Source organism: Equus przewalskii, chromosome 11 (assembly GCF_037783145.1).
Source record: "Equus przewalskii isolate Varuska chromosome 11, EquPr2, whole genome shotgun sequence".
In the NCBI taxonomy this organism is placed as follows: domain Eukaryota; kingdom Metazoa; phylum Chordata; class Mammalia; order Perissodactyla; family Equidae; genus Equus; species Equus przewalskii.
The window spans coordinates 27,454,116-27,480,382 of NC_091841.1; the positions used below are offsets into that span (position 1 = coordinate 27,454,116).

A 26,267-nucleotide genomic window follows, 5' to 3' on the forward strand; every position below is an offset into this window, starting at 1 on the left:
CCCCAGCTGTGTGGCCCCGTACAAACTCTGAGTCTGGAGAATGGAAATCATGCCTACCTCCCGAGGGAGAGGATCCAGTGAGATCTGTGAAAGTGTCCCAGAAATGCCATCTGCATGTTAGTTACCGAGTGAGGTGTACACTCTGGTCGATGAGAGGAAACACCAGGAGAAGTCAAATCCTGTCTGAGGTGAACTAGCGAGGAGACAAGCGTTGCCTCTGGGCAGAGGGAAAGTGCCCACGACAGGTCTTCCCAGGAGGGCAGGGGCTGTGGGGACCCTGGAACTGGTGGCATCCCAAACGGGAGGGTGGGGGACAAGTAGACTCGGGTCTCAGCTCCTTGCCGTCTCAGCTTCCAGCTCAGAACCGAGAAGAGGGAGCAGTTGATGGGAGATGAGAGTGAGGAGGAGGCCTGAGCTCCCAGCCTGCCTGCCTCTGACTCCAGTCCTCGGCCTCCCGCCTGTGGCAGTCAGTGTCCCCGCTCCCACCCATGGGGTCCTCCCACCTTCAGGGCTTCGCTCCTGCGACTCCCCTCTCTCCTACATCATCAGCTCCCCCTCTCTACCTGCTCTTTCACGTCCACGTGCAAACTCACAGTAACCATGTTAAAACCAAAAATCTCCCCTGGTTCTGGATTTCCTCTGGCTGCCACCCCTCCTCCTGCTCCCCTTACAGTGAAATTCTTCACGACAGTTCTTCGTGTTCTTGTCGCCACTTCCTCCCGCTCCTCAGGCTTTTTCCCTCACGACCCCATCAAAGTTTCCCTGACCAGGGTCACCGGTGACCGAGGTGCCAAGTCCAAGGGTCAGTTTCTTCTTGACCTTTCAGGAGCACTTGATGCCCACGCTCACGTCTGATAGAGTCTCTGTCTCCACTTGGCCTGTGGACGGCACTCTGCTCTCCCCCCGCTTCACTGACTGCTCCCTCTTGGCTCCCTTACTGTGTCCTCCTCTTCCAGCCTCTGGCCTCCTCTCCCCTCTCTCAGCCCTGTGGGGTGGAAGGCTCCCCTGTGCACGGCCTTCTCCCTCCATTCTTCAGCTGCTGAGGCCAAGAGCTTTGGAATCATCCTTGACCTCTTTCTCATACCCAGCATCCAATCCACCAGCACATGCTACAGGCTTTCCCTTCAGGACCCATCCAGAACCCAGCAGCTGCTCACCGCTTTCACTGCTGCTATTATCTCTCGTCTGGATATTGTAATCGCCTCCTAATTATCTCTGTTTCCACCTCCTCTTCCTGTGTCTATTCTCACACAATAGCCAGAGAGAGCCTTTTGAGATGTTAATCAGATCGCCTTAAGTTACTGTTCCAAACCATCCAACGGTTTCCCATCCCACTAGGAATATAATCCAAAACTCTCATCATACCCTGCAAGGCCTGCCTGATCTGACCTCCCAGGGCTGCTTGATCTCATCTCATCTCTCACTCTCCCCTCGCTCACTGGCTTCTACATGCCTCAGACACACCGGGCACATTCTGTCTCAGGGCCTTTGCACAAGCTGTTCCTTCTGCCATCCTTCTCCTGCCCCTAGGTCCATGTGGCTTGCTCCCTCGTTCAAGTCTTGACTTAAATGTCACCTCTGAGAGGCCCTCCCTGTTCAACGAGTCTAACATAGCACCTCCCTCTTCTCTCACCCTTCTTTGTTTTTCTTATTAGCTCTTCTTCTTGGCATTTATTCTTTGGCTCATCACAGGTACACAATACATTTTTGTTGACAATGAATGAAGAGCCCTCACACTGCTGGATCAGGGTCCCTAATTCCAACCTGCTCCCCAGACACTTTGATGCCTCAGCCCAAAGGACACCTGAGTTTTCTCACCAGCCCTGGAGTAAGAAGATAGACTCCTGCTCTGAGCCAAGAGGAGGCAGAGGGTTGTGTGGGAATGGTTTCCAAGATTGCAAACACGAGGCTCTCAGGTGGAAGACTGATGCCTGAGACAACTTGCCCAGTCACCGAGTCAAGGCCAGACCAGAGCAGAACTGCCCACGGGGCCACCAGAAACATTCTCCAAAGGCGAAGGGGTGGCACTGGGTGCAGAAGGTGGGAGAACCCCCATCTAACCTGCACACCAACTCCAGGCTGGTTTTATGTTTAATTTAAAATAAACTTTGTATTTCAAAATCGTTTAGCTTTACAAAAAAGTTGCAAAGATAGAACAAAGAGTTACTGAGCAGCCTGCACCCAGGTCCCCCCCCGTTAGCATGTTACGTTAGTATAGTCATCTGTCCCAGCTAATGAACCAGGACAGACATGGTCTTACTCACTAAAGCCCGGGCTCACTCGCAACCCTTGGTTTTTCCCTCGTATCCTTCTCCATTCCAGAATGCCTCCAGGAGACCACACCACGTTTAGTCCTTTGGGCTGTGACAGTTTCTCAGACTTCCCCTGGTTTCGATGACCTTGACAGCTGTGAGGAGTACTGGGCGGGTATTTGGTGGAATGTCCCTCCACTGGGATTTGTCAGCGCATCGCATCAAGGGTAGTGCCATCTGTGTGGCATTCCCGTGATGTTACCCTCGCTCACCCGGCTGGGGTGGTGTTGCCCCCTTTCTGTGCTGCATGCTGTGCTCTCTGGAAGGCAGTCATTAGGCACAGCCCTCACCCAGGAGTGAGGAGCTTTCTTCTCCATGAGTTTTTGGAATCATTCTGAGCAGCAGATTTCAGATTAGTGTTTTAAACGACTCCTTTCATCACCCACTGCTGTGTCCGAGGACTGGCTCGCTGTCACCGACGGGCATTTTCCTCTAGCCAGGCCGCTGCTGAGTGCTGCATGGGGCGTATTTCGCTGAATCCTTGCAGTGGCCCTAGGAAGTCAATTCGGCCGACATTTCCTTTTCACCAAGGAAGAAGCCAAAGGTCAGAGAGCCGCCCCTCCTGACTCTAGCCTCTCATTTCTAACCATTTATTTGACTTGAATCCTCACAGAATCTCAAACCTAATACGGCCAAAACGGAACTCTTGATTCCCTCTATCCTCCCCAGTGTTGGTAAGTGGCACCAGTATCCATCTTATCCCTCAAGCCAGAAGCCAACGGGTCATCCCATGTCACCTCAGTGACTCCTGTCTATTCGGCTTCCCAAACACCGCTCCCAAACATAAGCCAGAGCGCCCTCCTCCCCTGCTAGCGTCCTTCACTGCCTTCTTAATGCCTTTTGAATACAGCCGCCCGACCCACGATCCAAAGGCCCGCACCATCTGCCCCCGTCTGCCTCTAACTTCACTTCCAGGTGCTTTCTCCCCCATTCTCACCACCCTGAGCCACACCTGATCTTTCTGGAATCAGATCCCTCTTCCCCGCACTGGACCTGAACGTGCTGCTCTTCCCACCTTAAATGCACTCCCCGCCCCCAGAGCTACCCCTTTTCCTTCAGGATGCAGCCTGCGCATCACCTCAGAGAGGCCTTCCCAACCCCCCAGCCCGAAGCCCAACTGTTAGTCTCCACCTCAGCCCTTTCTTCAGTCGTGGCGTTCACTGTCACCCAACGTGTCTGTGCCACATTGGGCCAGGGACTCGGGCTGACGTGCTCACTGCTGCATCTCCGGCCCCCATCACTCTGGCATTTGGCCAACACTCAAAAGCCAGCTAGGGATGAGTGGTTAAGTCACTTGTCCCACGCACACAGATCGGCTGGAAGGAGCTGGATTTCTAGCCCAGGTCATGGGACTCTCTCAAGGCCTTACTCAGATCCCAACTTCCCCACCATCCATACAGCCTACATGTATTAAGTTCCTACTCTGGATCAGTTCCTGTCGAGGTGTGATGCTACGGGAGGAATACAGGGTTGGGTCCTTACCTATGCGGGAACTCTGAGGCTAGGAGGGGAGACAGACAAATAGACAATTGCCTCACAGCATGACAGGTTGCATGGGAGCACATGGGCGAGGCATCTAATCCAGCCTGGGGAAGGTGCATCCAAGAAGGCATCTCACCTGAGCAAAGATGCCTGACACCATGGATGTTCTGGGTACAGGAAATAGCAAACACTAGAGATCAGAGAGAGTCTGGCCCGTTCTGAGACCCACGCGTGGTTTAGTGTGGCTGAAAAGCAATGGAAATGGCGAGTGATAGGGCAGAAGAGAAAAGAAGCTGCCGGGGCACTGAGGAGGCTCGTACCTATGATTATTACTGTGCTGTGCCAGAGCCAGGACTGCCCTAAGGAGCCCCCAGTCTTGAGTGCTTATGTGTGAAGCTGCTGACATTTTAAGGGGGATGCCCCCGACCACTTCAAAGAAAACGAGTGACGCTAGCCAAAAGAAAAAGAATAATTTCAGAAAGCAGATTTCAGTGGGCTGAGTGCTTCCGAGGATCCAAGGGGAAGGGGTGGGAGCAGTGGGAGTGATGTTCAGGGAGAAAACAAGATTAAAAGTTGCAAGAATGACTTTCCCAGGCATGGGACAGGCGGGGGCAAGCTGATGAGCTCTGCAGAAAATGGCATACGGAGCTGAATCACATTGGGCATGGACTCCTTCCTTCCTTCTCCATCAACTGAGCACCCATCAGCAGCCTGGCAGGAAACCAGCCACTGTGGGGGGGGTGCAACACAGACCAGGATGAAGTAACAGTCCCTTCCCTTGGGAGACGCACAGCATAATCCTCAGAGACAAGATAAAAAGCCGAGCGGCTCAAAAGGCTAAACACAGGCAAGGTTAAGCAGTGAAAGCAAGATAAGAGCCTGAGAAGCAGTGGAGAAGGCCCAGCCTCCCCTCCGCCCAGCACACGGGGAGGAGCAGGGCCAGATGCCGAAAGGAAATCACAAAGAAAGCACCAGAGCCTGCAGAGAGTTAGCAGAAAAGCCGGAGTAAGAACCCAACAAAAGTCATAAAGGGGGATTGAAAAATGTTCTTTCTGTCAACGTGGAAAAAGATGCTAAAAGGAATGTGTGCCTTTATTAGATGGAGAGAACACAGGGAAGGAAGCAGGGGCTGTGTACGTGTGTTTGTACTTGGGTTTGTATGGTATGCACGTACGTGGGCCTATAAACACATGGAGGTGTGCATGTGGTGTTCAGGGCCTCTGGGTGAACCTGCGTGAGGCTGTGTATAGGAAGTGTGCCCAACTGGGCTTTTGGGTGAGTGTGAACCGGCAACTCGACCTCGGTTCTCTTGACTTCTACTCCATGTGGTCAGCCTCTCTTGCACACTGGGACGAAGTGACCTGGACTCTGGATTAGAGAAGGACATAGTGCTCACTGGGAGCCTGAACTCCCTGGGAACAGCAGGCTCCCTCATCTCATGCCTTCTTCTCTCTGGGCCTCAGTTTCCTTGCCTGTAAAATAAAGACACTTAAGCAGAGGCTTTCAACCCAGGGTGCACATCACAGGCACTGCTGAAGTCCTAAAATAATAAGAGATGCCCAGGACCCACCTCCAGAAGGTAGCACAGAATCCCAACCTCTAGAAGGAGAGCCTTCTAATGAAGTTCCTTCACGAGAGATCCTGAAACCGAGCCTTGTTAAGAACAAGAAAGGTGCCTGGGACTCCAGATTCTGTTTCCTCCCCGTGAACTTGCTGGCAAGTTGAGGGTGCGGTCATGGTCTGATGGAGTCTCATGCACAGGGGCAGGCTTGTCACACCACAGCCAGTACACCTCCGGGAGACAGGGCCAACGTGAGGGCTGAAGGACAACAGATCCTTTGGGCAAAGACTCCAACCTTCAGGGCCCTGGAGGAAAACCGACCAGATGAAACCGACAAGGATAACGCAAGCTCTGCACGTATGCAAACCACATAATCGATGGACACTGGGAACAGCAAGTGCTTCTGGGGAGGGGAGCTGCACGGCTGAGGACAGTGGTCAGAGAGAAAGAACAACTTTTCATTGTAACGTGTATATGCCTTTTGAATTTTGCATTATATATGACTGTATTAGCTACCTTTAAAAGTCACCAGGAAAAAAATCATCGGCACAAGCACAGGATGGGGGAGAAGAACCTGGCTAGATATAACCTGAATGAGCGCAATCTAGGGTTTGGGCTGGCAAGCGTATGCTGAGCAGGCACAGCTCAGTGGCTGTCAAGGTCAGCCTGACATGCAACTTCACGGTGGACAGGTGGCATGCTCATTAAGGGGGGACTGCCCCTCTGTGATCTGTGCAGTTCACTCCCTGTCTGGATCCCTGGGCCATGGATTGAGCACCACATTCTGAGCGGTGTCTGAGCTGACATGTTAAACTATACCCAGAAAAGAGAAATCAGGATGGAGCAGAGTCAGGAAACTGGAGCAAGGGTGGGTGAAGGGACCGGGATTGTCAGCCCAGGCAAGAGGAAGACTGGATGGGGCCCCATTGCTGCCTCCAAATATCTCAGTGACAAAAGGGAGCAGACTGCTCTTCCTGAAGACAGCTGCGGTTTGGTGTGGGTGAGCAATGCAGGAAGGGACTTTGGGGCTATCAAAGGAAAACGTTCTAACCTTTAGAGTAGCCACAGCAGAATGTAGTAAGCTCCCTGTCACAGGAAGTACTCAAGCTAGGGGCACCGGACCATTTCTCCGTCAGAGATGATGCCAAGGGGATTCTCGCACCCACCAGGACACAGAACCTGGGGAAGCCTGAGTCTGAACCCATCCTGACTCATGAGGAACATCCCAGATCCCTGGTAGCAGTGCCAGGCCTTGTCGTGCAGGTTTTGTCCCTTGGGGTGGTGATCCTGCTGTCACCCACTAGTGACATCGACCTAGAAGCAGTGGGGGCAGTGCCAGGTAGCCACCAATCCAGGGCTGCAGAGCACCAGGTCAAAACTTGGCCCTGGCAGGGACTCGGCAAGGCCCACAGGTACACCCTTCTGCCCTGCTTAAAACTAGCATTTACTGAGTGCTATTATGTAGCTGGCCAGGGGCTCCTCTGGGAGTGAACAAGACTACATTCTAGGGAGGAAACAGAAAACCGCAAGAAAAATGTTGGAAGGGATAAATGCCATAGGCAGAATTAAATGGGTGCATGACATGGACTGGAGAGGTGCTCTCCACGCGGGGTGGAGAATCAAGGAAGGGCGTGAGCCCTAAATGACATCACCTGCCTTGATCCTCGGTCAGCAGCATTTGTTGTGGTCTTCACCCACAGGGGCACGAGTCTTTGTTTCGGCAGATGCCCAGCTGCCCTTTGCCACTCTCATGTCCCTTCCGGCCGGAAGCCTCCGTCCCTTGCCCCAAGAAGCAGCCCTAAGATGCCATGAATCCCCTACAGGAACATGGACAACTCCGAAAGAGGTGAGTGGGGGCGTAACCAGCCTCTAAAGACAAATGAGCCTGGGATCAGATCTGTGAGATGCGGATAATAGCAGTGCCCCACTTCATAGAGTCTTTGTGAGCATTGAGCGAATTAACGCACGTAAGGCACCAAAGCGCCCACAACGCTCTTTAAGCGCTCAGAAAGTGGCAACTCTCTCAATAAATCTCAGTGTCAAAGGTTTCGCTCTGGACTCCGAGGAGGCCGGGCCTGCCCCCTGAGCCTCAGTTTCTCCCGCCATCTTCTCTGGCCGCGGCACTGGGTGCGTTCAGGTTCACAATCTCCGAGCCTCTCCCCACCTCTGCGGCCTGGGGGCGGTTTACAGTCGAGGAATCCGGCGCTGCCAGAGCGTGCGAGTCGGCGGCCGGGAACCTGCGCCTGGGGCCAGCCCACGCCCGGTCCTCGGTGACCACGCCCTCCACCTCGGATGGCCACGCCCCTACACCTCGAAGGCCACGCCCCCGATTTTCCCTCTAGCCTGAAGCGGCCGGGCCAGCACGCTCCTTTAAGGCAATCCCGGGCAGGGAAGAGCGTGTTTCGCCCCCTCCGACCCTGCCGAGGTAGCAGCTTCACCTTTAAGGCGGCGCGGGGACTGCTGGGAAGGCCGGCGGGATGGAGGCGGCTGGCCCGGCTCACGGCTGCCGGTCCGGGTGAAGCGGGGCGGGAGCCAGAGCCGGAGCGGGAGCAGGGCCCGAGCGGGAGGCGCAGGTCCGCGCGGGCCGATCGGGCCGGGAGACGGGGCTCTGGGTCAGCGCACGGGAGGGGTCGTCGTGGGCGCGGCCTGTGGGAGGACTGGGCCGGCCCGCGGGGAGGGGGCGCCGTCCTGGGTGGCCGGGGCCGGGAGCTCGGCCTTTTCAGGGGAGGGGTCCGCAGGGCCTCGCGCCGTCCTGTGGGGAGGGGTCATCGTGGGCGCGGCCTTGGGGGGGGGGACGGAGAACCCGAGATCTCAGCTTCTCTAGGGGAAGGGTCTCCCAGGGTCGGCCTGCCCAAGAGGAGGGGCTCTGTGGGCTCTGTGGCTCGGCCTGCCTGTTGCCGAGGGGGCTGCCCCAGGGGCTGGGGCCGGATCTCCGGAGGGGCCGGGGTCTCCCGCACGGGAGTGAGCCCCCAAGACCCCGCTAGGACCGTGCTCCGGCGCACCGTGCCCCGGCTAAGGGAGTCCCCGGGGAAGCCCCGAGATCGGGCCACCTAAGCCGGCCTGAGCCGGTGGTCTGGGCCGAATCCGGGTCCAGCCTCACCGGCCTCACCGCATTGCGTCTCCCGGGCCGAGAGGAGTCGGGCGCGCCCCCTGTAGGCCGAGCGCGGGCACGGTGCTGGCTGCCGGCTGGGGGACCTGGGCACCCTGGGGACCCAGGCGTCTTGGGACCGGAGGTGTTTACCTAATCCGGGGCGGACGGCGGTGTGGTCCCAGGCCCGGCACCCGCCTGCCCGCCCCCTCGCCTTCACAGGTGGCGCGGCCATGGCCACGATGGTGCTTCCCCGGGAGGAGAAGCTGAGCCAGGATGAGATCGTGCTGGGCACCAAGGCCGTCATCCAAGGGCTGGAGACCCTGCGCGGGGAGCATCGTGCCCTTCTCGCTCCCTTGGTCGCTCACGAAACCGGCGACGCTGAGCCAGGCTCACAGGAGCGCTGTGTCCTCCTGCGCCGCTCCCTGGAGGCCATCGAGCTGGGGCTGGGGGAGGCCCAGGTAGGCGGGGCTGGGGTGCTGAGGTGGGAGGTCATGGGAGGGAGGGAGCGTTCCAGAGGAATCTTGGCAATATACGAACAGAATCTGAGCAGGGAACCGTCTGTCCCCTGGAGCCCTGTGATGGGACCCCAGTAAATATCTGTGGAAGAAATGAATGGGATTTGGCGAACCCAGTCATGCCTTGCTGCAGGAGAACCTGATCATCCTTTAGCTCCCACACAGAACCTTGTTCCTGCCTTCTCTGCTAGGTAGCAGAGAATGAATGGTCTAGGAGATTAGAGGGGAAATCCTGAAGGAAACACCCTTCTCCCCGGTTCGTTTTTTAATTCATTCGTTAACAGGTAAGTTATCAAGTGCCCACAATGTGCCAGGGATACAAGTCCAACAAGACAGACAAGATCCCTGCCCTAGTCCAGTAGGAAGAGAGTCAGAAACACACATACATTTGTTACTCATTGTGATAAGTTCTCCAAAGCAAACAACAAAGTTTATGATAGCTTATGGCAGGAGGTCTTATATATTGCTCAGGCAAGACTTCTGAGGAAATGACATTTAAACAAGGACCTGAAGGAAAGAATGAACCTGAAAAGGGAGGAGGGCGAAAGAATGCACGTGCAAAGGTCCTGAGGTAGGAAAGATGTAGTGGAAGAATTGAGAGAAGACCTGTCTGACTGGAGCTTCATGGGGAAGGAGAGAGGGACAGAAGAGGCCTCTGGAGAAGGCAGGGGCCAGATCATGCTGCACATTATTAGTTTGGGTTTATTCTCTGGAAATGGGGAAAGCTTTGGAGAGCTTTAAACAGTCAAGGAACACAGTATGACTTAGGGTTTAAAAGCTCCCTCTGGCTGAGGTGTGGAAAATGAATCATAGTGGGTCAAGGGTGGACACAGGGAGCACATAGTTTGGAAGCCACTGTTGGAATTCAAATGAGGAATAGTGACTTGGAGAAAAGGAATGGCCATGAGGGTGGAGAGAAGGGGACCAATTCTAGGTGTTCCGGAGGTAGGTCCAGCAGGGATGGAGTGAGGGAGAGAGAGGAGGGCAGGGGAACTCCCAGGTTTGTGGTTTGAGCAGGTTAAGGGGATGGGAGAGCCTGCATGGTCAGGAGTTCTGTTTCAGCCTCTTAAGTTGGGGCTGCTGGGACAATGGGCAGATGGAAATATCCAGGAGCAGTGGGGGTAGAAGGAGTTAGGCTCCGGGGGAAAGAGTCTTGGCCTCCTCAGATCCTGGCTGAGACACCGCCTGGCTCCGTGACTCCTGGGCAGGTGGTGTCATCCTGGTTTCCTTGTCTTTAAAATAGGGATCATGCCATCTGCTGTATATACCGCCAGGCTGTTCAGGAATTTTTTTAAAGCTAGCGGTTGTGAAAACACCTGTCACTTAGGCATTTGCTAATCAACTAGAGAGCGCAGGGTCCCAGACTGCCTGGCCCTCTGGAAGGGCAATGTGCTGGTCATTCACTCCTCGGCCAGTTGGCTGCCAGGTGCAGAGATGAACACACAGGGGCTCCCCTCCCGGTGTGCGCAGGCACCGGCACAGATGGGCTACAGGATGGCATGGACACGGGAAGGTGCCCTGCTCTCCTGGGGCGGAGGACATCAGAGGGAGGAGGCTTCACTGCAGACATGACCGTGACCGTGAAGGATGGAGGAAGGCCCCAAGGCAGGAAGAGCCTGGAAGCTCAGGAAAGGAGTCAGAGAGTTTGAGGAGAGGGGTAGGGCTGAGGCCTCTGGGTCCCCTTGCCATCTGGGGGTTTAGGACACACACACCTTCCCTCCTGGGAGCTGCAGAAGGGCAGGGGCAGCCCTGGACCCTTGGGCTGGACCCTTGGGACCCTGGACCCAGAAGTCAGGTTGGGGTCTTTCAGCCACCTCTTGGGTTCTTTGGGAAAGTGCTAGCCCTGGGGCTGGGGCAGTGGGATGGCAGCTGCGGCTGCAGAGGCTTGCGTACAGCCCCCAGGAGAGCCAGGGAAGAGAATGGCTAGCTCGGGAAAGCGCAACCAGCCCTTTTCGTGATCAGCCCAACGAGGTGGGAACCGTCAATGCAGAGGGTTAGCTGGAGGCCCAGGAAAGAGGATGGACTTTTTCAGAGTCCAGCAGAGCAGCCTGGGAGCCCAGGGCTTCTGACCCCAGAAGGAAGGAGATGGGGATCCCCGAGCCTTCTGGGCTTGGATCTTGGACTACGGTCTGTTTGGACCCTTGGGGAAAACTCCTTTGATGACAGGAGAACTTCGAGGCCCTCAGCCCTGCAGCTCCTCACAGGGCCAGGCCTGGTCTTTGCTGGGCCCCAGGGCCCCAGGAGGCCCAGGCCGGGGGTGGCCAGGGCTCTGACCCTCATCCCTGCTGGCTCCCGCAGGTAATCCTGGCACTGTCGAGCCACCTCGGGGCCGTAGAGTCAGAGAAGCAGAAGCTGCGGGCTCAGGTGCGGCGCCTGGTGCAGGAGAACCAGTGGCTGCGAGAAGAGCTGGCAGGGACGCAGCAGAAGCTGCAGCGCAGCGAGCAGGCCGTGGCCCAGCTCGAGGAGGAGAAGCAACACTTGCTGTTCATGAGCCAGATCCACAAGTTGGATGACGACACCTCCCCCCACGTGAGCCCCTACCACGGCCACTGCAAGGCTACTGGGCAGGGGACCCTGGGAGCGAGGAGGGGCAGCATGGAGCAGAGTCCACTCCGACCCAGCCGCTGACATCTGGGCTGCCTTGTGCCTCCTTCCCTGACGCTCGTCTTGTCTTCCCCCCTAGGAGGAGAAGGGTGACGTCCCCAAAGACTCCCTGGATGACTTGTTCCCCAATGAGGAGGAGCAGGGCCCAGGTGCGGGGGGGGGCAGCCGGTTCTGGGAGTGGGGGAAGGGAGGGCTGTGTGAACTCCTTGGGACCCAGAGATCACCGGGAACGGGGACCAAGTGGTGCCATGTTCTTTCCTGCCTCGTTTCTGATCATCATATCCCAGCATGTTCGAGCATAAAAGGCAGGTTTCACATGTGGCTTCTCTCCTCCCCCCAAGCTCTGTGAGAAGCAGGCATCATAGTTCAGAGCTCCGGAGCCGCCCAGCCTGGGTTCAAGTCTCGCTCTGCCACTAGTTGCTCTGTGAGCCCTGGTAGAGTTTCTTTTTCCTCTCTGAGGACGCATGCACAGGCTCAGCCCTGGGCCGGTGCTCACCTTGCTGATGGTGTGGAGTGTGTCTCAGACGCTCCCTTCTGCAGATGCGGAGGCTGAGGCTCGGAGGTTGGGTGCTTGCTCGAGGACGCATAGCTTGCAGTACTGGAGCTGTGACTCTATTCATTCTTGGGGGTGCCTAGACCCACTTCACAGATGGGGATACAGAGGCAGAATAGTGACTTGCCCAGAGCCACATGTCAAGTGAGGCTCTGACCTTCTGCCCTTGGCCTTGCAGCCCCCAGCCCTGGAGGAGGGGATGTGGCTGCCCAGCATGGAGGCTACGAAATCCCGGCACGGCTCCGCACTCTGCACAACCTGGTGATCCAGTACGCCTCGCAGGGCCGCTATGAGGTGGCCGTGCCACTCTGCAAGCAAGCCCTTGAGGACCTGGAGAAGACATCAGGGCACGACCACCCTGATGTGGCCACCATGCTGAACATCCTGGCGCTGGTCTATCGGTGAGGGCTCCTCTGGCCGCAGCCATCCAAGGGAGCGCCTGCACTCCTCCCGGAGGCTCTAGCCCAGGTCACAAATCCTCCGTGCCTGCTGTGGGCCAGGACTCAGGCTCCACAGGCACTTGGGTGGCAGAAAGAGAAGGAACTTGTGCCCAGAGGGGGCTGAGCCCACAGAAGGCCTGGCCACAGACGTGAAGAAGCCTCAGTCTAGTGGAGGAGAACAGCTTGGACATAACTGGGAGGGGGCAGCACATGAGGACTCCGGGGGCGCCGGGGAGTTGGCACAGCTTCTCCAGGGACCAGGCTTAAGTAGGGTCTTTGGTGCAAGATGAGTTTGCCTAGAACATGGGAGGGTTGGAGAAGGTTCCCTGGCTGAAGCAGCATGAGCAGAGGCCCTGGGGAATCGAGAATCAGGTGCACTGGGCATGAAGCCTTGGAGGTGTGTCCTGGGGAGTCTGGGCAGTCCCGAAGCACGACTTGCCCTGGTGAGTGAGTTGAGAGTGAACTGCCCAGAGCCCCCGAGCTCCCGGAGGGCAGAGGCCGACCACGTCTCCCCACGCTCTGGGTCACACCCTGCCATGCCCGCTGGTCAGTAAATGCAGGAGGAGTGACCACAGGGATCTTGGGCCACTAGGGGGAGGGTCTTGGGCTGGAGGACAACCCTCACCATGCTCCTGCCTGCCCCCAGGGACCAGAACAAGTACAAGGAGGCTGCTCACCTGCTCAACGATGCCCTGGCCATCCGTGAGAAGACGCTGGGCAAGGACCACCCAGCTGTGAGTGAGGGTGGTGGGAGGTGGTGGCTGCCCCTGTGCCCTGCAGCTCCCAGAGCCCCTGCCCAGCTGGGCCCTAGGTCACGGAGCCTCCGTTCTACCACCCCTCAGGTGGCCGCGACACTCAACAACCTGGCGGTTCTGTATGGCAAGCGGGGCAAGTACAAGGAAGCTGAGCCGCTGTGCAAGCGGGCGCTGGAGATCCGGGAGAAGGTGGGAGCAGGCGGGGCTGGGCGGGCCGGGCAGGCAGGGGGCCTAGGCCGGCCCTCAGCCCAGCCACCGGCTCCTGCTCCCATCCCAGGTCCTGGGCAAGTTTCATCCAGATGTGGCCAAGCAGCTGAGCAACCTGGCCCTGCTGTGCCAGAACCAGGGCAAAGCTGAGGAGGTGGAATACTATTACCGGCGGGCACTGGAGATCTACGCCACACGCCTCGGGCCTGATGACCCCAACGTGGCCAAGACCAAGAACAACCTGGTGCCCTGGGCCGGGAGGGGCTGGAGGGGGAAGGGGGGGAAGAGGCTAGAAGAGGGAAGAAAGGAAAAGGCTCAGCTCCCTGCATCCTGTTCACCCTCTGGGCCTGCTCCTCCAGGCCTCCTGCTACCTGAAGCAGGGCAAGTACCAGGATGCAGAGACCCTGTACAAGGAGATCCTCACCCGCGCTCACGAGAAGGAGTTTGGCTCTGTCAATGGTGAGTCCGTGGCTGCCATGTGCCCCCAGCTCACCCAGCACAGGCCCACTCAGCCATTAGCGTGCAGGGCAAATACCTCAGCCCAGCAGGCCCTCACGCCTTGGGGCTGGCAGGTCCCCAGCCACTTGTGTGCACATGTGAGCACAAACGCTGAACTGGCTTGGCCCCCTGGGCCCTGCCCCTGCCATATACACCCTTTGCATAGCCCACGCCCTTAGCACAGAGTCTTTTCCTCTTTCTCTACTGGGCAACTCCTGTCCACCGTGAGGGCCCAGCTCCGATGTCTCCCGCTCTGGAAAGCCACCTTCTGGCCCCCGACGGCCAGTCATTTCCTGCTCTGGGATCCCTCAGCCTGGCGCATCATTTAGGCCTAGCACATATCTTGGGCTGTGGGCCCGAGGTATGTAAGTGTCGGCTCCCCGCAGCCCGCAATCACTAGCCCCTCAAGCACGGGCCTGTACCACAGTCATCTCTGTGTTCCAGAGGAGGGTCAGTAATGTTTGGGGTCTGTTTCTTGTTCGTTCATTCATTCATTCATTCATTCATTCATTCAACAAAGCCCAATCCTGGTCCTGCCTGGGTACCTCTGACCCCCACCCCAGACCCCAGTCCTGTGTCCAGCCCAACTAGGAGAGGCCTACATGGGAGGCTGGTGACAGCCCCTTTCTCCCCCCAGGGGACAACAAGCCCATCTGGATGCACGCAGAGGAACGGGAGGAGAGCAAGGTAGCTCTGTGGGGCAGGACTGGGGTGGGGGTCCAGGGAGGGAGGGTGAGGCTGGGGGGTCCCACCTCCCCTGACCATTCCTTCCCCCAGGATAAGCGCCGGGACAGCACCCCCTATGGGGAATATGGCAGCTGGTACAAGGCTTGTAAAGTCGACAGGTGAGGACAGTGGGGCAGGGCTGGCAGTGGAGCAGGGAGCAGGGAACCAGCATCCGGGCTGCAGGCCGGGGGCTGGGGACTGCACCAGGCTCCACACTCCATGCTGCTCACCCCTAGAACACACTCCTTTTTTCTGTCAGCTTGTCTTTTAAGGCCTGGGTCACAGGCCACCTGTCCCAAGAAGGCTTTTTGCACCTGCACAGCCTGATTATCTTGCTCCTGGGTTTCCCAGCTTTTAGTCCTGGTGGCAACATCCTCCTTAGGGCCCTGGAGCCGGGTCCCCAACCCTGGGGTGATTCCGCCAAGACAGGAGAATCCGCGCGGGCCTAGCACAGGGCTTAAGACACAGGAGGGGCGAGATTCTGGTTGGCTGGATGGTTCCTCAGAGCCCAGTGGGGGTCGGATGCCAGGAGGGGCCCTGGGTACTGGGGACCACGGAGTTTGAGACTATCCCATGTCTCACCCACAGCCCCACGGTCAACACCACCCTGCGCAGCTTGGGGGCCCTCTACCGGCGCCAGGGCAAGCTAGAAGCCGCACACACGTTGGAGGACTGTGCCAGTCGCAGCCGCAAGCAGGTGGGGTAACAGGCACGAGGGCTGTGGGCAGGGACCTGCGGTGGCCCTGTGTGTGTGCCACTTGGGGCACGTCGCTCCGCCTGACGCCCCCTGCCCCTCCCTCAGGGCCTGGACCCTGCGAGCCAGACCAAGGTGGTGGAACTGCTGAAAGACGGCAGTGGTGTGCGGGGAGACCGCCGTGGCAGCCGAGACGTAGCCGGGGGAGCTCGGTCCGAGTCCGACCTCGAGGAGGCAGGGCCCGCTGCCGAGTGGAGTGGGGTGAGTCTAGGGGTAAGGGTGGGCCACGAGGGGCCAGCCCGGTGGTGCAGCGGTTAAGTTCATACGTTCCGCTTCTCGGCAGCCTGGGGTTCGCCGGTTCGGATCCCGGGTGTGGACATGGCACTGCTTGGCACGCCATGCTGTGGTAGGCGTCCCACATATAAAGTAGAGGAAGATGGGCCCGATGTTAGCTCAGGGCCAGGCTTCCTCAGCGAAAAAGAGGAAGACTGGCAGTAGTTAGCTCAGGGCTAATCTTCCTCAAAAAAAAAAAAAAAGAGAAGTTGTATAAGGCAATACGAAAGAGACTTTAACATAAATATCTTCAAAATTTTGGGGCTGGCCCCATGGCTGAGTGGTTAAATTCACACGCTCTGCTGCAGGCGGCCCAGTGTTTTGTTGGTTCGAATCCTGGGTGCGGACATGGCACTGCTCATCAAACCACGCTGAGGCAGCGTCCCACATGCCACAACTAGAAGGACCCACAATGAAGAATATACAACCATGTACCAGGGGGCTTTGGGGAGAAAAAGGAAAAAAATAAAATCTTTTAAAAAAAAAAAAAAAGGGTGGGCCACAAGTCCTGGCAGCCAGTGTAGCAGAGGGACAAACCTGTCCCCCCTCACAGGACGGCAGCGGCTCCTTGCGGCGCAGCGGCTCCTTTGGGAAGCTCCGAGATGCCCTGAGGCGCAGCAGTGAGATGCTGGTGAAGAAGCTGCAGGGCGGCAGCCCCCAGGAATCCCCTAACCCCCGGTGAGCCCCTGCCCCCAAGGAGCCCCCCACCCAGAGGGAGCCTCTCAAAAACCCACCCAACAACCCAGCCACTCCAGACGAGCTCCTGACCCAGGGTGAACTCCCTCATCTCTCTCAAGCACCACCACCCACCAAATCTGCTCCCTGCCCACAGCCCCCCTCCCCAGCCCCAACCTGACCTCTCCCCCTAGGGTCCCCCAGTTCCACCAGGGGCAAATCTGGCTGTCCTTTCCCCTCAGGATGAAGCGGGCCAGCTCCCTCAACTTCCTCAACAAGAGTGTGGAAGAGCCAGTCCAGGTATGGGTGGGTGGGTGTCTGGGCACTGAGCAGCTGAGGCCCAGGCCCTGGGGCCCAAGGCCTGCATGTCCTGTGTACCTGCCCAGCTTCTCCTAAGCATGTCTGTTCATCCAGCAACATTTCCTGTCTCCGTCCCAGGCCTGGCTTTGGCCTGGACACTGGGGGAGACAAATGAGGGAAACCCGGCCCCTGCCTGGGGTGGACATGCAAGCGGCCAGTGCCCACCCAGTAACCGGAGGTGGGCGGGAGTGTCAGAGCATCAGGCTGTGGCCGTCGGCCCGGCTCAGAGACTCTGGCTGGTCAGGCCCCTTCAGGCCAGGGAAGCACAGACAGCAGCACGAGGCTGAGCCACCTGCCCCTTCTGCCCACAGCCTGGAGGCACAGGCCTCTCTGACAGCCGCACCCTCAGCTCCAGCTCCATGGACCTCTCGCGACGAAGCTCCCTCGTGGGCTAATCCTGAAGGGGCAGCGGGTCGCCAGAGCCTCCACTCGGCACTGCCCTCACCCCCAGCCCTGCGCATGGGCCTGCTGCTTGCCCCCTTGTCTCTCTGAAGGACCCCTGTCTTTTCTGTTCAATCTCAGGGTAACCTCCTCCCTTGTCATCTCAGCCTGAGCCCTGGAGGCTGGGCACGCCCGCTCCAGCTCTACCCCTTATTTATTCCTTCCAGCAGGGCCCCCTCTTCCCTAGGTTCAGGGCTGCGAGAGGGGCTGGCTGGGCTCTCTAAGGTAGAGACTCGGTGGCCTGCCCTCCCCAGACCCCCGGGCCAAGAACACTAAGCACCTGCCGTCCCTTCAGCACCCCGCCCTCCCCACGGCCGTTGCTTCTGTATATAGAGAAATAAGTTATTGGCCGCGCCCCTCCCCTCAGTCCGCGGTACTACCGGACCTCCCCTCGCCCCGCCCTTCTCTAGTGGTACCGCCCAGGCCTTAATCACCCCCATTCCGCGCGGTGGTATCTCCCAGGCTCCACATCTTGGGGCGGTGCCTCCCCAAAGGGTTCCCTGGGCCGCCTGGCGCCCCTGTCGGCCTCTGAGGGGTGCGGCCTGCCCCGCCATCGCCCCGTGTCCTAGGACGGAGAGCCCTCCTCTCGCCCGTCCGCTCACCGCCGGGCCCTGCCCTGCATCCCGGCCTTATGCACTGCCCCTCCCGCCCGGCTCTGCCCAGGCACGGCCTGACCCCGCCCCGGGCACCGCCCGTCGAGCCTTCCTGCCACGCCTCTCCCACGCCTGCAGCTTCTCCCGGGGACAGCGATGGCCCCCTGTGGCAGGAGGGGCTGCCCCAGGTGGGGGGTGAGGCGGTCGCTCTCTATTTTCAAATGTTGCTGTAGAAATAAAGACGGTTTGAAACTGAGCCGGGCTTGTTTTGGGGCGGAGGCCGAGGGCTCCTAGCGTCTCTAGGTTGGGGATGGGGTCGGGAGAGGTGAGCGCGGGGTGTGTGTGTGTGTGTGTGTGTCGCCCACGTTTGGTTCCGAGCAGTGGAGCCAAGATACTCTGCCCCTATCCCGGAACTGTTTGGGGGCCCCACAGGTTCAGGATGTTTTCCGACAACCTTCATCTCTGAAGATCTATAGACCGAGGGCTTTGATTGAGCTCTACCTCTCACTGAGCTGTTTGACCTTAAGCGAGTTACCGAGACTGGATTTTTTCATCTATAAAATGTGGGTGACCACATCTTCCTCCTGGGGCTTACGCTGTAAGTTAGGAGCGCCAGCACACGAAGAACTCTGGATAAATGAACTTCTACTAATGCTTACAACTCCGGGACCTGGCAGGGTAGGGATGACTACCTCTGTCAGACAGGCGTGAAACGTGTTAACCCTAGCCCTAAATTGAGTTTCCAACGCTGGGACACCGTCAGGCTCCCGAGAGCTGTCAAGCTCAGGTACGTATAGGGAGCGAACTACAAGCCCCAGAGGGCAATGCGCTGCGACGATGGGGATTGCGCTAGGAGGCGCGGGCTCCTCGGTTTACGCCTGCGCAACCGGGGATGGGGGGGGGGGGGGCCGGGTGGGGGGGTGGTGAGCAGGATAACGTACCGAGACTACAAGTTCCGAGAAGCAACGCGGCGAGGCCCGAATCGGGAATGTTTGCGCCTGCGCGTCGCGGGCGGGGCCTCTGGGGCGGAGCAGCCACCATCTTGGAACGGGAGGCGGAGCAGAGCCGACTGGGAGCGACCGAGCGGGCCGCTGCCGCCGCCATGAACCCCGAATAGTGAGTGAGCTCCGCCCGCGCCGTCCGGCGCAGCCTCGATCCCGAGTACGGGGCTGTATGCTTACCGGGGTTGTCCAGCCTGGGTCAGGACTGCGTGGCGCCCCCACATCCGGGTCCCTCTTCCGCTGACCTCCCTCCCCCTACATCCGGGTCCTGCCCCTCCCCCTGGGGAGCCCCAGGACCCCAACTTGACACCCCAAGTTCTTATACGCGGGGCGCAGAGACTGCAAGCCCGAGGGGCACCGCTTGGAGTCCGAGGCACTGGCCCTACCAGGCCTTATCGGTCAAGTGACCCCGCAGCCCCGGTCTCTCCAGGCCTCAGTTTCCCCACCTGCTGCTGGAGAGTGGCGGTCCGGGTGCTGACGGCAGTCCCGGCGTCTTGGAGCCCGTCACCAGATAGTTTCTGGTCTCGGTCCAGACTCGGGCCCTTTAGGTCGGGTCGTAAATCCTTCTGCTCTACCCGTTCTCCCGGAATCCGGTTCCGGGGCCGGCGCAGGGCCGGGCAGACGCGGGAGACCCCGAGGCGCCGCTCGGGGTCGCTCTCCAGCAGGTCGTCCCGTCGGGGGCTGTCGCTTTGCTCCGTGCCCGGGTCGAGCTGCCCTGCCGGTCCCTTCCCGCCCTTCCTCACCTTTGCGCAGGCCCCCGGCGCCACCGGCACACCCCTTCCCTTCGCCGTCACACTGCCGGTGAAGTTCAGATGAATGTGGCATTTGCTCCCCCTTCCAGTGGGATTCTCTGTTTCTCAGACTCTCCTCACTTCTTGGTCCCTTCCCCTCCGGGTAGATGGCCCACATCTCTGCCCCAGACTGCTCCTTGACGGTTTTCCCCAAAAGTCAGTTATCTTCTTCTTCTGCCCCTTCCTTTTTCTCCTCCAGATCCAGGCCTCACATTTCTTGGGGGAAGGGTGAAGCTCTGAGCTGGATCATAAGGGGAACAGAGAAGGGAACCAGCAGGCTCACAGAGACTGGAGTCTGAACCTGGTTTCCAGTCTTAAAGTTAACTTAGGGCAAGTCGCTTCCCTTCTCAGACTTCTGGTTTCCTCAGTTGTTGGAATAACAGCACGCACTTCATTGGACTGTTGTGAGGCTTTAAGATGGTGCATTTGAAGTTCTTAGCACAGGGCCAGGCCCACAGCAGAACTCAGTGTGTGTTAACTGCTGTTGTCATTGCCACTTGTCGGCCGCCTCTTCTTAGAGGCTTTGTCCCAGGCTCTTTACATAGACATTCACTTAACAAGCTGGGTACGCCACGGGGTGGTGTAGGAGGGGTTCCCTAAATAGCCCCTACTGTAGTCCCCTACAGTCTGGGGACTGTGGAGTCTGTCAGGAATCAGGGTGGGGTACCCAGCTCTGTCGCCTGATTGCGATCCTTGGCAAGTCATGTCCCTTTCTGTGCCTCGGTTTCCTTCTTTGTAAAGTGCGAATTCAGACTCAGCCCTTCAGGCCAGCTGTGTTATGGGAGGTGGTCGGGCCCCCTTCTCCCGGGATTTGTGGGAGGATCTTGGGAGCACCTTAGTACTCTAAACGGAGGCCCGCCTCGCAGTGTGGGAGAGGGCTGTAGCTGTTACTCCAGGGTGACGGCGGGTGGGTTCCCTGCCTGCCTTCACGCCTTCCCATCCTTTCTCTCCAGTGACTACCTGTTTAAGCTGCTTTTGATTGGTGACTCGGGCGTGGGCAAGTCGTGCCTGCTCCTGCGGTTTGCTGTGAGTAAGAAGCCTCCCCTGGCATCCATCTGGGGTCCTGGCTGGTGGCTGGAGGGAGAGAGGGCAGCCCAGAGCACAGTAGTTACAAGACCTGGGGAACCAAGGATGAAGTTGCATGGCTTGCTGGCAACATATCTGACTGAAAAAGGGCAAGGGGCTGGCAAGCTGGGGGGCTGAGAACTGGCGCTCAGCAGTTAGGAGCGCTGCTGGGGCGGGGAACTGGAGGGAGATTTTCCAAATGGGCCTCAGGCCTGCTCAGTCAGGCCATTTCACTGGGCCACGATGTTGCAGGATGACACATACACAGAGAGCTACATCAGCACCATCGGGGTGGACTTCAAGATCCGAACTATTGAGCTGGATGGCAAAACCATCAAACTTCAGATCGTGAGTGTCACTGTCCTCAAAGGCCCTGGTGCAGAGGCATCTGCCTTGGGAGGGGAGGGGCTCTGGGCATGGAGCCCTGGGCTGACCTGCCCTTTTTTCCTGCTGTCTTTAGTGGGACACAGCTGGTCAGGAGCGGTTCCGGACTATCACTTCCAGCTACTACCGGGGGGCTCATGGCATCATCGTGGTGTACGACGTCACTGACCAGGTACTCCTGGGCTCACCATCCCCAGCTTTGCCTCCTCAGCCTCAGGCCTTTGGCGCTTGCTTCTTTCTGCTCTTTCCGTCCTCTCTTTTTGGTGCTGCCGGGAAAGGAGAGTGTATTCGGACTCATTTCGCAAGGAGGGAAACAGCCGCAGAAGTGGACCCTCCAGAGGCCCTGCTGCAGGGTCCCGGCAGAACCAGGCTTTGCACCTCCCGCCAGACTTGCCGCCTTATTCTAGACCTTCCAGACGCCTGTGTTTTGTAGGGGTTTAGTCAGCCGATTGGTTGCTGTGCTGGGCCCCTGGCCGCCTGTGTGAAGACAGTGTGGAGAAGCAGTTGGAGGGCTGTAGGCAAGGCGATGAGGGAGCCGTGCGCTCTGGGGCCAGTGTGCGCAGAGGACTGGGAGCCCTGTGTCTACTGCGGCAGCATTAGTCGTGTGTTCTTGGCAGCAATGGTGATGTTAACAGCCGGGAACAACCCCCCATACCCTGTAGTTTACAGAACGTGTGCCGGCTTTTTGATGTTCACAACACCCTGCAGGGGTCTGTACTGTGTTCCCATTTTACAGATGAGGACATGGGTTGGAGTGGTGAGGAGACTTGCTTAAGGCCCAGCAAGTTAAGTGGCAGAGACAGAAAGCCTGGGACTGCTGACTCTGCCAGCTCTGTTCTTGGTCCTAAACCTTGTTGCTTAATGGGGAGCAGGCCCTGGAGACAGGGAGATGCTTACGTCAGCCCTGGGCCAGAAGAGGGGTGACTGGGCTTTTCAGCTCACCGGGGACTTGTGATGGCCTTTGGACTACAAGCTGTGGGCGAACTGCACTCCTCTCACACAGAGGTCACCGAGGACCTCTAACTGCCAAGTCTCGTGACCTCGTTGCAGTTCTCGCCCTGACTGACCCCTCATGGCTTTTAACTCCATTCTTTTCCCTCTCCTTGAGAAGTTGGCCATCTCCAGCTCTCCCATCTCCTGCTGCACTGGATTCTCTTTTCGGTGCCTTTTTACTGTTTCGTCCTGTGCTACTCCCCACGACTCCAAACTGTGTGCTCCCTAACTCTGCCCCAAGCCTCCTGACTCTCCCTGCCTGCTTCTGGCCACTTTGTGGTTTGGCTTCTGCCTGGTGTTCTGTGATTCCTGTGTCTAAACAGCTATCACTATGGATCTCCTCCTCTGTGCCCTGCATTCTGCTGGCGCTTTCTGTTTAATACAGAATAAATACGATTCTAATGAATTAGAATTAATATAGTTCTGATCTTTGCAGCATCACCCAGTGAACTACCGGGTTGGGTCTCCTGTTTGCAGATGAGGAGACACTCTCCGAAAGGTGTTAAGTGACTCACCCGTGGTCTCGCAGGCAGGAAAGAGAAAGCCCATGTTTGAAACCAGGGTTCTTTGCTACTGCGTGACCCCTCTCCTGCTCCTAGACAGCCTCTCCTGAGCTCCAGACCTTTTGCAGAACTCAGCATGTCCAGCACTGGCCTCACCGTCTCTCCCCGATCTAGCTCCTCTGTCCTCATCTTTGTAACAGAGTCCCTATCGGCCTGACCAGAAAACTCCTCCTTCCCCCATCCAGTCAGTCCCAGGGCCCCTCTTTGTCCCCCTCATGATAACAGCAGCGATGAGGATAATAGCAGCTCCCACTAATTAAGCACTTGTTATGAGACAGGCCTGCATTCGTTAGCTCATGATCACAATGGCCCCACTGGGAGGTACTGTTTTACAGAAGTGAGGAAACTGAGGCTCAGAGAGGTCAGGTGACATGTTTAGGGTCACACAGTAAATGGCAGAGTGGGGCTTAGCCCAGGATGGTCTGACTCTAAATCCTGTGCTCTTCCCTGCCTCTTTCCTGGCTCAGGGCACCTCCTCTCTTACCTAGATTATTCCAACTACCTCCCCGGTGGTCTCTGTCTTGCGGGTCTGCTCTGGCCTCTACGCCCCTGCTGGGCCTAGCTTCCCAGGGCATAGCTGTTCCTGCCGCTCCCTCAGGAAGCCCCCACTGGCTCCTATTGTCTAAGATCTAGCCGGGCTAAGGTCTTCCGTGCACTGGCCTGCCTCCTCTCCGTCTCCTTCCCTGCTCAGGGCCTGCCTCCCAGCAACGTCCAGTCTCTCCTCCCAAACACACCTTGCCCCTCCCATTCTGTTAACTGGCGTGTGTTGTCTCCTCCCCTTGCACTAGTTCGAGCCTCGCCTGGCAGGGGCGGTCCTGGAGCCCCACTGGCTCTTGCCTTCTGTCCCCACAGTGCTGGTCACCCTGTCTTGCCATTGTGTGGGTCCTGGTCTAGGCTTCCACTGTCTCCTGGGTGCTTTAGGGCAGGGCCCAGGTACGATTCCCATCTTTGTCCCGAGGGCCCAGGCTAGGACATGGCAGGAGGTGTAAGTTTGAAGCCAGTGTCATATCACCAGGCCTCCAGCTCCTAAGAAGGGAAAGTGGCTGTAGCTCAAGCACGTTCCTAAAAGTTCTGTCCTTTGTCCGCATGCCAGGGGTGGGGGGTGGGGCGTGGCAAGCTGCCGGGAGAGCCAGGCTGAGGAAGCAGGCTGTCGGTGCCAGAAGTAGGACGAATGTTAGGCTCTGTTCCTGGGATGCTCGTGTCTCATAGTCCAGGGTCTCCTCTGCGAAGACCCTCCACCTACCACTGGGCTCCACGACTTCAGACTTTAAAGGGATTTTGAGGCCACCGTGGGAACTTTGTGATTCCTGCTAACCTGTCACCCTGCGTTTCTGTCTTCCTCTCCTCTGGCTTGTTTCTTGCTCCCCACATTTGCTTAGTCCTTTTCTCTGTGTCAGGGAGAGAGGAGCAGCTGCAGGAAGCAGAGGCCGGCCCTTAGGCTTAGGCTGTTTCAGTGCTGGGGCTGTTGGCAGACAGCTGGGGCTGCACTGGGCCTGCCTTACTGGGGACCCAGATGGAGGAGAGCTAAGCCTGGAAGGAGAAGGGACTTTCCTCCGGGTCGCTGAGCCCAGCGCTCCCGCCTCTCAGGAGCCCAGGGCACCCCCTTCCCCTCAAAGCCCCTGATCTCCAGGCCTAGGGTAGGTGGGAGTTGGGAGTGAAACAGTTTTTGACCTTGGTCCCTCTAGGAATCCTATGCCAACGTGAAGCAGTGGTTACAGGAGATCGACCGCTATGCCAGTGAGAACGTCAATAAGCTCCTGGTGGGCAACAAGAGCGACCTCACCACCAAGAAAGTGGTGGATAACACCACGGCCAAGGTGAGTGGGGCCTGGGCCCGTCCGCCCAGGGTGGGCCGGGGTCTGTGTGCCTCACCTCACTCTCCCCTCCTCTCCTCTCCTCTCCCTTTGTCAGGAGTTCGCAGACTCTCTGGGCATCCCCTTCCTGGAGACGAGTGCCAAGAATGCTACAAACGTAGAGCAGGCGTTCATGACTATGGCTGCTGAGATCAAAAAGCGGATGGGGCCTGGGGCAGCCTCGGGGGGTGAGCGGCCCAACCTCAAGATCGACAGCACCCCCGTGAAGCCCGCTGGTGGCGGCTGTTGCTAGGAGGGGTACATAGGGTGGGACAGGAGGGGCACCTTCCAGATGATGCCCCTGGAGGGGGCAGAAGGGGCCTCCTTCTCCTGGGGCATTTGAGTCTGTAGCTTTGGGGTGTCCTGGGCCCCCCATATCCCTCTGGCCCATCTGCCTGCCGCCCTGAGCCCTGGTCTGTCAGGGCCCCCAAGGGAGGACACCCAGGACCTGTGGCTGGGCTAGGGGTAGGGGCTCGCTCTGCTGCTGCCTCTAGGTAACTTTAAAAGATACCCCACCACACACCTTTCTTTGGGATGAGGGCTTCTCTGTCTGTCTCCCTCCCCCTGCCCCCCATTATGCTGCAGTGGGTTTCTCTCCTTACCCTTCTTCCTTCTCGCCCCCGCCCCCCCGCCCCAAGAGTTGATTGCCTCCCTGTCCTCTACTGCCCCTGGCTGCAGTCAGTGCCCAGGGCCAGGCATGGAACCAGGGGATCCAGGGCCCTGGGCCAGACCTCAGGACAGGCACGGGGGCCACAGAGGCCTGGCAGCCCACCCTCTCCTCTCCTCCCACCCCTCCCACACTCACAGCTCGAGCCGTCCAGCTGCAGTGGGGTCTGAGCACATCTAGGGCAGGTGGGCGGGCAGCCGCGCTGGGCCTGTGTCTTGAGCCCATAGGGAGCCTGCTCCTTGCCGCCCCCTGCCCTGCCAGAGCCAGGCCCATGTGCTGCCTGCCCACCGTGCCCCTTTGTCCCTAAGGCAGGCGGAGGCGGAAGGCCCACCGTGCCAGAGCCCGGGCACCAGCCTTAACCCTCACTCTGCCAGCACCTCGTCCCTTTCTCTGAGGCAGCACATCTGGCTTTGTCTCCCTTTCCGTCCCTTGGAGCCTGTGAGGGCAGATCCTCATCCCCTGTTGCTACTTCTCCTTTGGGGAGTGTGGGTGCAACCCAGGGTTGGAGGCCTCTCTGCTCCCCGCTCCCCCCAGGATCCTAGTCCCCTGCCCTCTGGCACAGCTGCTTCCTGCAGAAAAACAAACCTTTGGTCTCTACCTGAGAAGCCATGTTCCTTGTGCTGTCTCTCGCCTGTCCCACCTGTGCCCTGCCCTCCAGCTTGTATTTAAGTCCCTGGGCTGCCCCTTGGGGTGCCCCCCCCCCACTCCCAGGTTCCCCTCTGGTGTTATGTCAGGCATTTTGCAAGGAAAAGCCACTTGGGGAAAGACGGAAAGGACAAAAAAAATAATAATAAATTTCCACTGGCGCTCGGATGAGCCGAGGGTTTTTGCAAGGAAGTTGTGGTGACTGAGTGTGGTCTGTGGTGGGAGCTGCCTTGGGGTTGGGGGATGGACCTGGAGCCCTGGGCTTGCTGGGCTGCACAGGGGTCCTGGCTTGGGCTGTGTGTCCTAGGGTTGCTGCTGAAAGTCCTTGACCCACTTCCTGAAGCCAGGAGAGCTGCCTGCTTGTGCTTCTGTGGTCTGTCCCCACGGGCCCAGCACGGTTCCGGCAGGGAGCGAGGCAGGCGGCCATCAGCGAGTACCTGGTGAGCAGCGCCAACACCCACACAG

The 26,267-nt window shown here is 58.4% G+C and overlaps 2 protein-coding genes and 2 long non-coding RNA genes across 10 annotated transcripts; 2 read left to right on the top strand and 2 right to left on the bottom strand.

Annotated features, from left to right (window-relative positions):
* Window positions 1–1,638: 1,638 nt before the first annotated feature.
* On the bottom strand, window positions 1,639–8,107 carry LOC139074515 (uncharacterized). 3 transcript variants are annotated; one of them, XR_011524178.1, is made up of 4 exons: window positions 7,012–7,668; window positions 5,365–5,660; window positions 5,094–5,266; window positions 2,074–2,804 (listed from the first exon to the last, which is right to left on the bottom strand). It is a non-coding gene; the product is annotated as an uncharacterized lncRNA (long non-coding RNA). The 3 variants fall into 3 exon arrangements; XR_011524180.1 differs by lacking the exon at window positions 5,094–5,266 and having other exon boundaries at window positions 1,639–2,831; window positions 7,012–8,107; XR_011524179.1 differs by lacking the exon at window positions 5,094–5,266 and having other exon boundaries at window positions 2,075–2,804; window positions 7,012–8,107.
* On the top strand, window positions 7,542–18,096 carry KLC2 (kinesin light chain 2). 5 transcript variants are annotated; one of them, XM_008533176.2, is made up of 16 exons: window positions 7,542–7,780; window positions 8,629–8,904; window positions 11,260–11,490; window positions 11,645–11,714; window positions 12,297–12,519; window positions 13,205–13,292; window positions 13,401–13,502; window positions 13,591–13,764; window positions 13,880–13,979; window positions 14,656–14,705; window positions 14,796–14,863; window positions 15,333–15,441; window positions 15,547–15,699; window positions 16,325–16,449; window positions 16,689–16,746; window positions 17,118–18,096. In XM_008533176.2, exons 2-16 carry the CDS (start codon window positions 8,677–8,679, stop codon window positions 17,199–17,201), a joined length of 1,863 nt encoding a protein of 620 aa, XP_008531398.2. In that variant the 5' UTR covers window positions 7,542–7,780; window positions 8,629–8,676; the 3' UTR covers window positions 17,202–18,096. The 5 variants fall into 5 exon arrangements, with proteins under 5 accessions (XP_008531398.2, XP_070421650.1, XP_070421651.1 ...); XM_070565549.1 differs by having other exon boundaries at window positions 7,648–7,780; window positions 8,666–8,904; XM_070565550.1 differs by lacking the exon at window positions 7,542–7,780 and adding an exon at window positions 7,790–7,928.
* Window positions 12,355–19,572, bottom strand: LOC139074517 (uncharacterized). The gene is made up of 2 exons (XR_011524182.1): window positions 19,288–19,572; window positions 12,355–12,854 (listed from the first exon to the last, which is right to left on the bottom strand). It is a non-coding gene; the product is annotated as an uncharacterized lncRNA (long non-coding RNA).
* RAB1B (RAB1B, member RAS oncogene family) lies at window positions 18,761–25,994 on the top strand. The gene is made up of 6 exons (XM_008533186.2): window positions 18,761–18,956; window positions 20,586–20,658; window positions 20,950–21,045; window positions 21,158–21,253; window positions 24,323–24,454; window positions 24,549–25,994. Exons 1-6 carry the CDS (start codon window positions 18,829–18,831, stop codon window positions 24,741–24,743), a joined length of 720 nt encoding a protein of 239 aa, XP_008531408.1. The 5' UTR covers window positions 18,761–18,828; the 3' UTR covers window positions 24,744–25,994.
* The last annotated feature ends 273 nt before the right edge of the window (window positions 25,995–26,267 follow it).

What these genes read in the sequence shown, in the direction of transcription:
- KLC2 (XM_070565549.1), top strand. Translation starts at nt 7,648, where the DNA reads ATGGCCACGCCCCTACACCTCGAAGGCCACGCCCCCGATTTTCCCTCT. An exon ending in AGGAACGGGAGGAGAGCAAG is followed by an intron (nt 14,706 to 14,795) that starts GTAGCTCTGTGG and finishes TCCTTCCCCCAG; the next exon opens with GATAAGCGCCGGGACAGCAC. An exon ending in GTGTGGAAGAGCCAGTCCAG is followed by an intron (nt 16,747 to 17,117) that starts GTATGGGTGGGT and finishes TTCTGCCCACAG; the next exon opens with CCTGGAGGCACAGGCCTCTC.
- RAB1B (XM_008533186.2), top strand. Translation starts at nt 18,829, where the DNA reads ATGTTTGCGCCTGCGCGTCGCGGGCGGGGCCTCTGGGGCGGAGCAGCC. An exon ending in GCCTGCTCCTGCGGTTTGCT is followed by an intron (nt 20,659 to 20,949) that starts GTGAGTAAGAAG and finishes ACGATGTTGCAG; the next exon opens with GATGACACATACACAGAGAG. An exon ending in TGTACGACGTCACTGACCAG is followed by an intron (nt 21,254 to 24,322) that starts GTACTCCTGGGC and finishes TGGTCCCTCTAG; the next exon opens with GAATCCTATGCCAACGTGAA.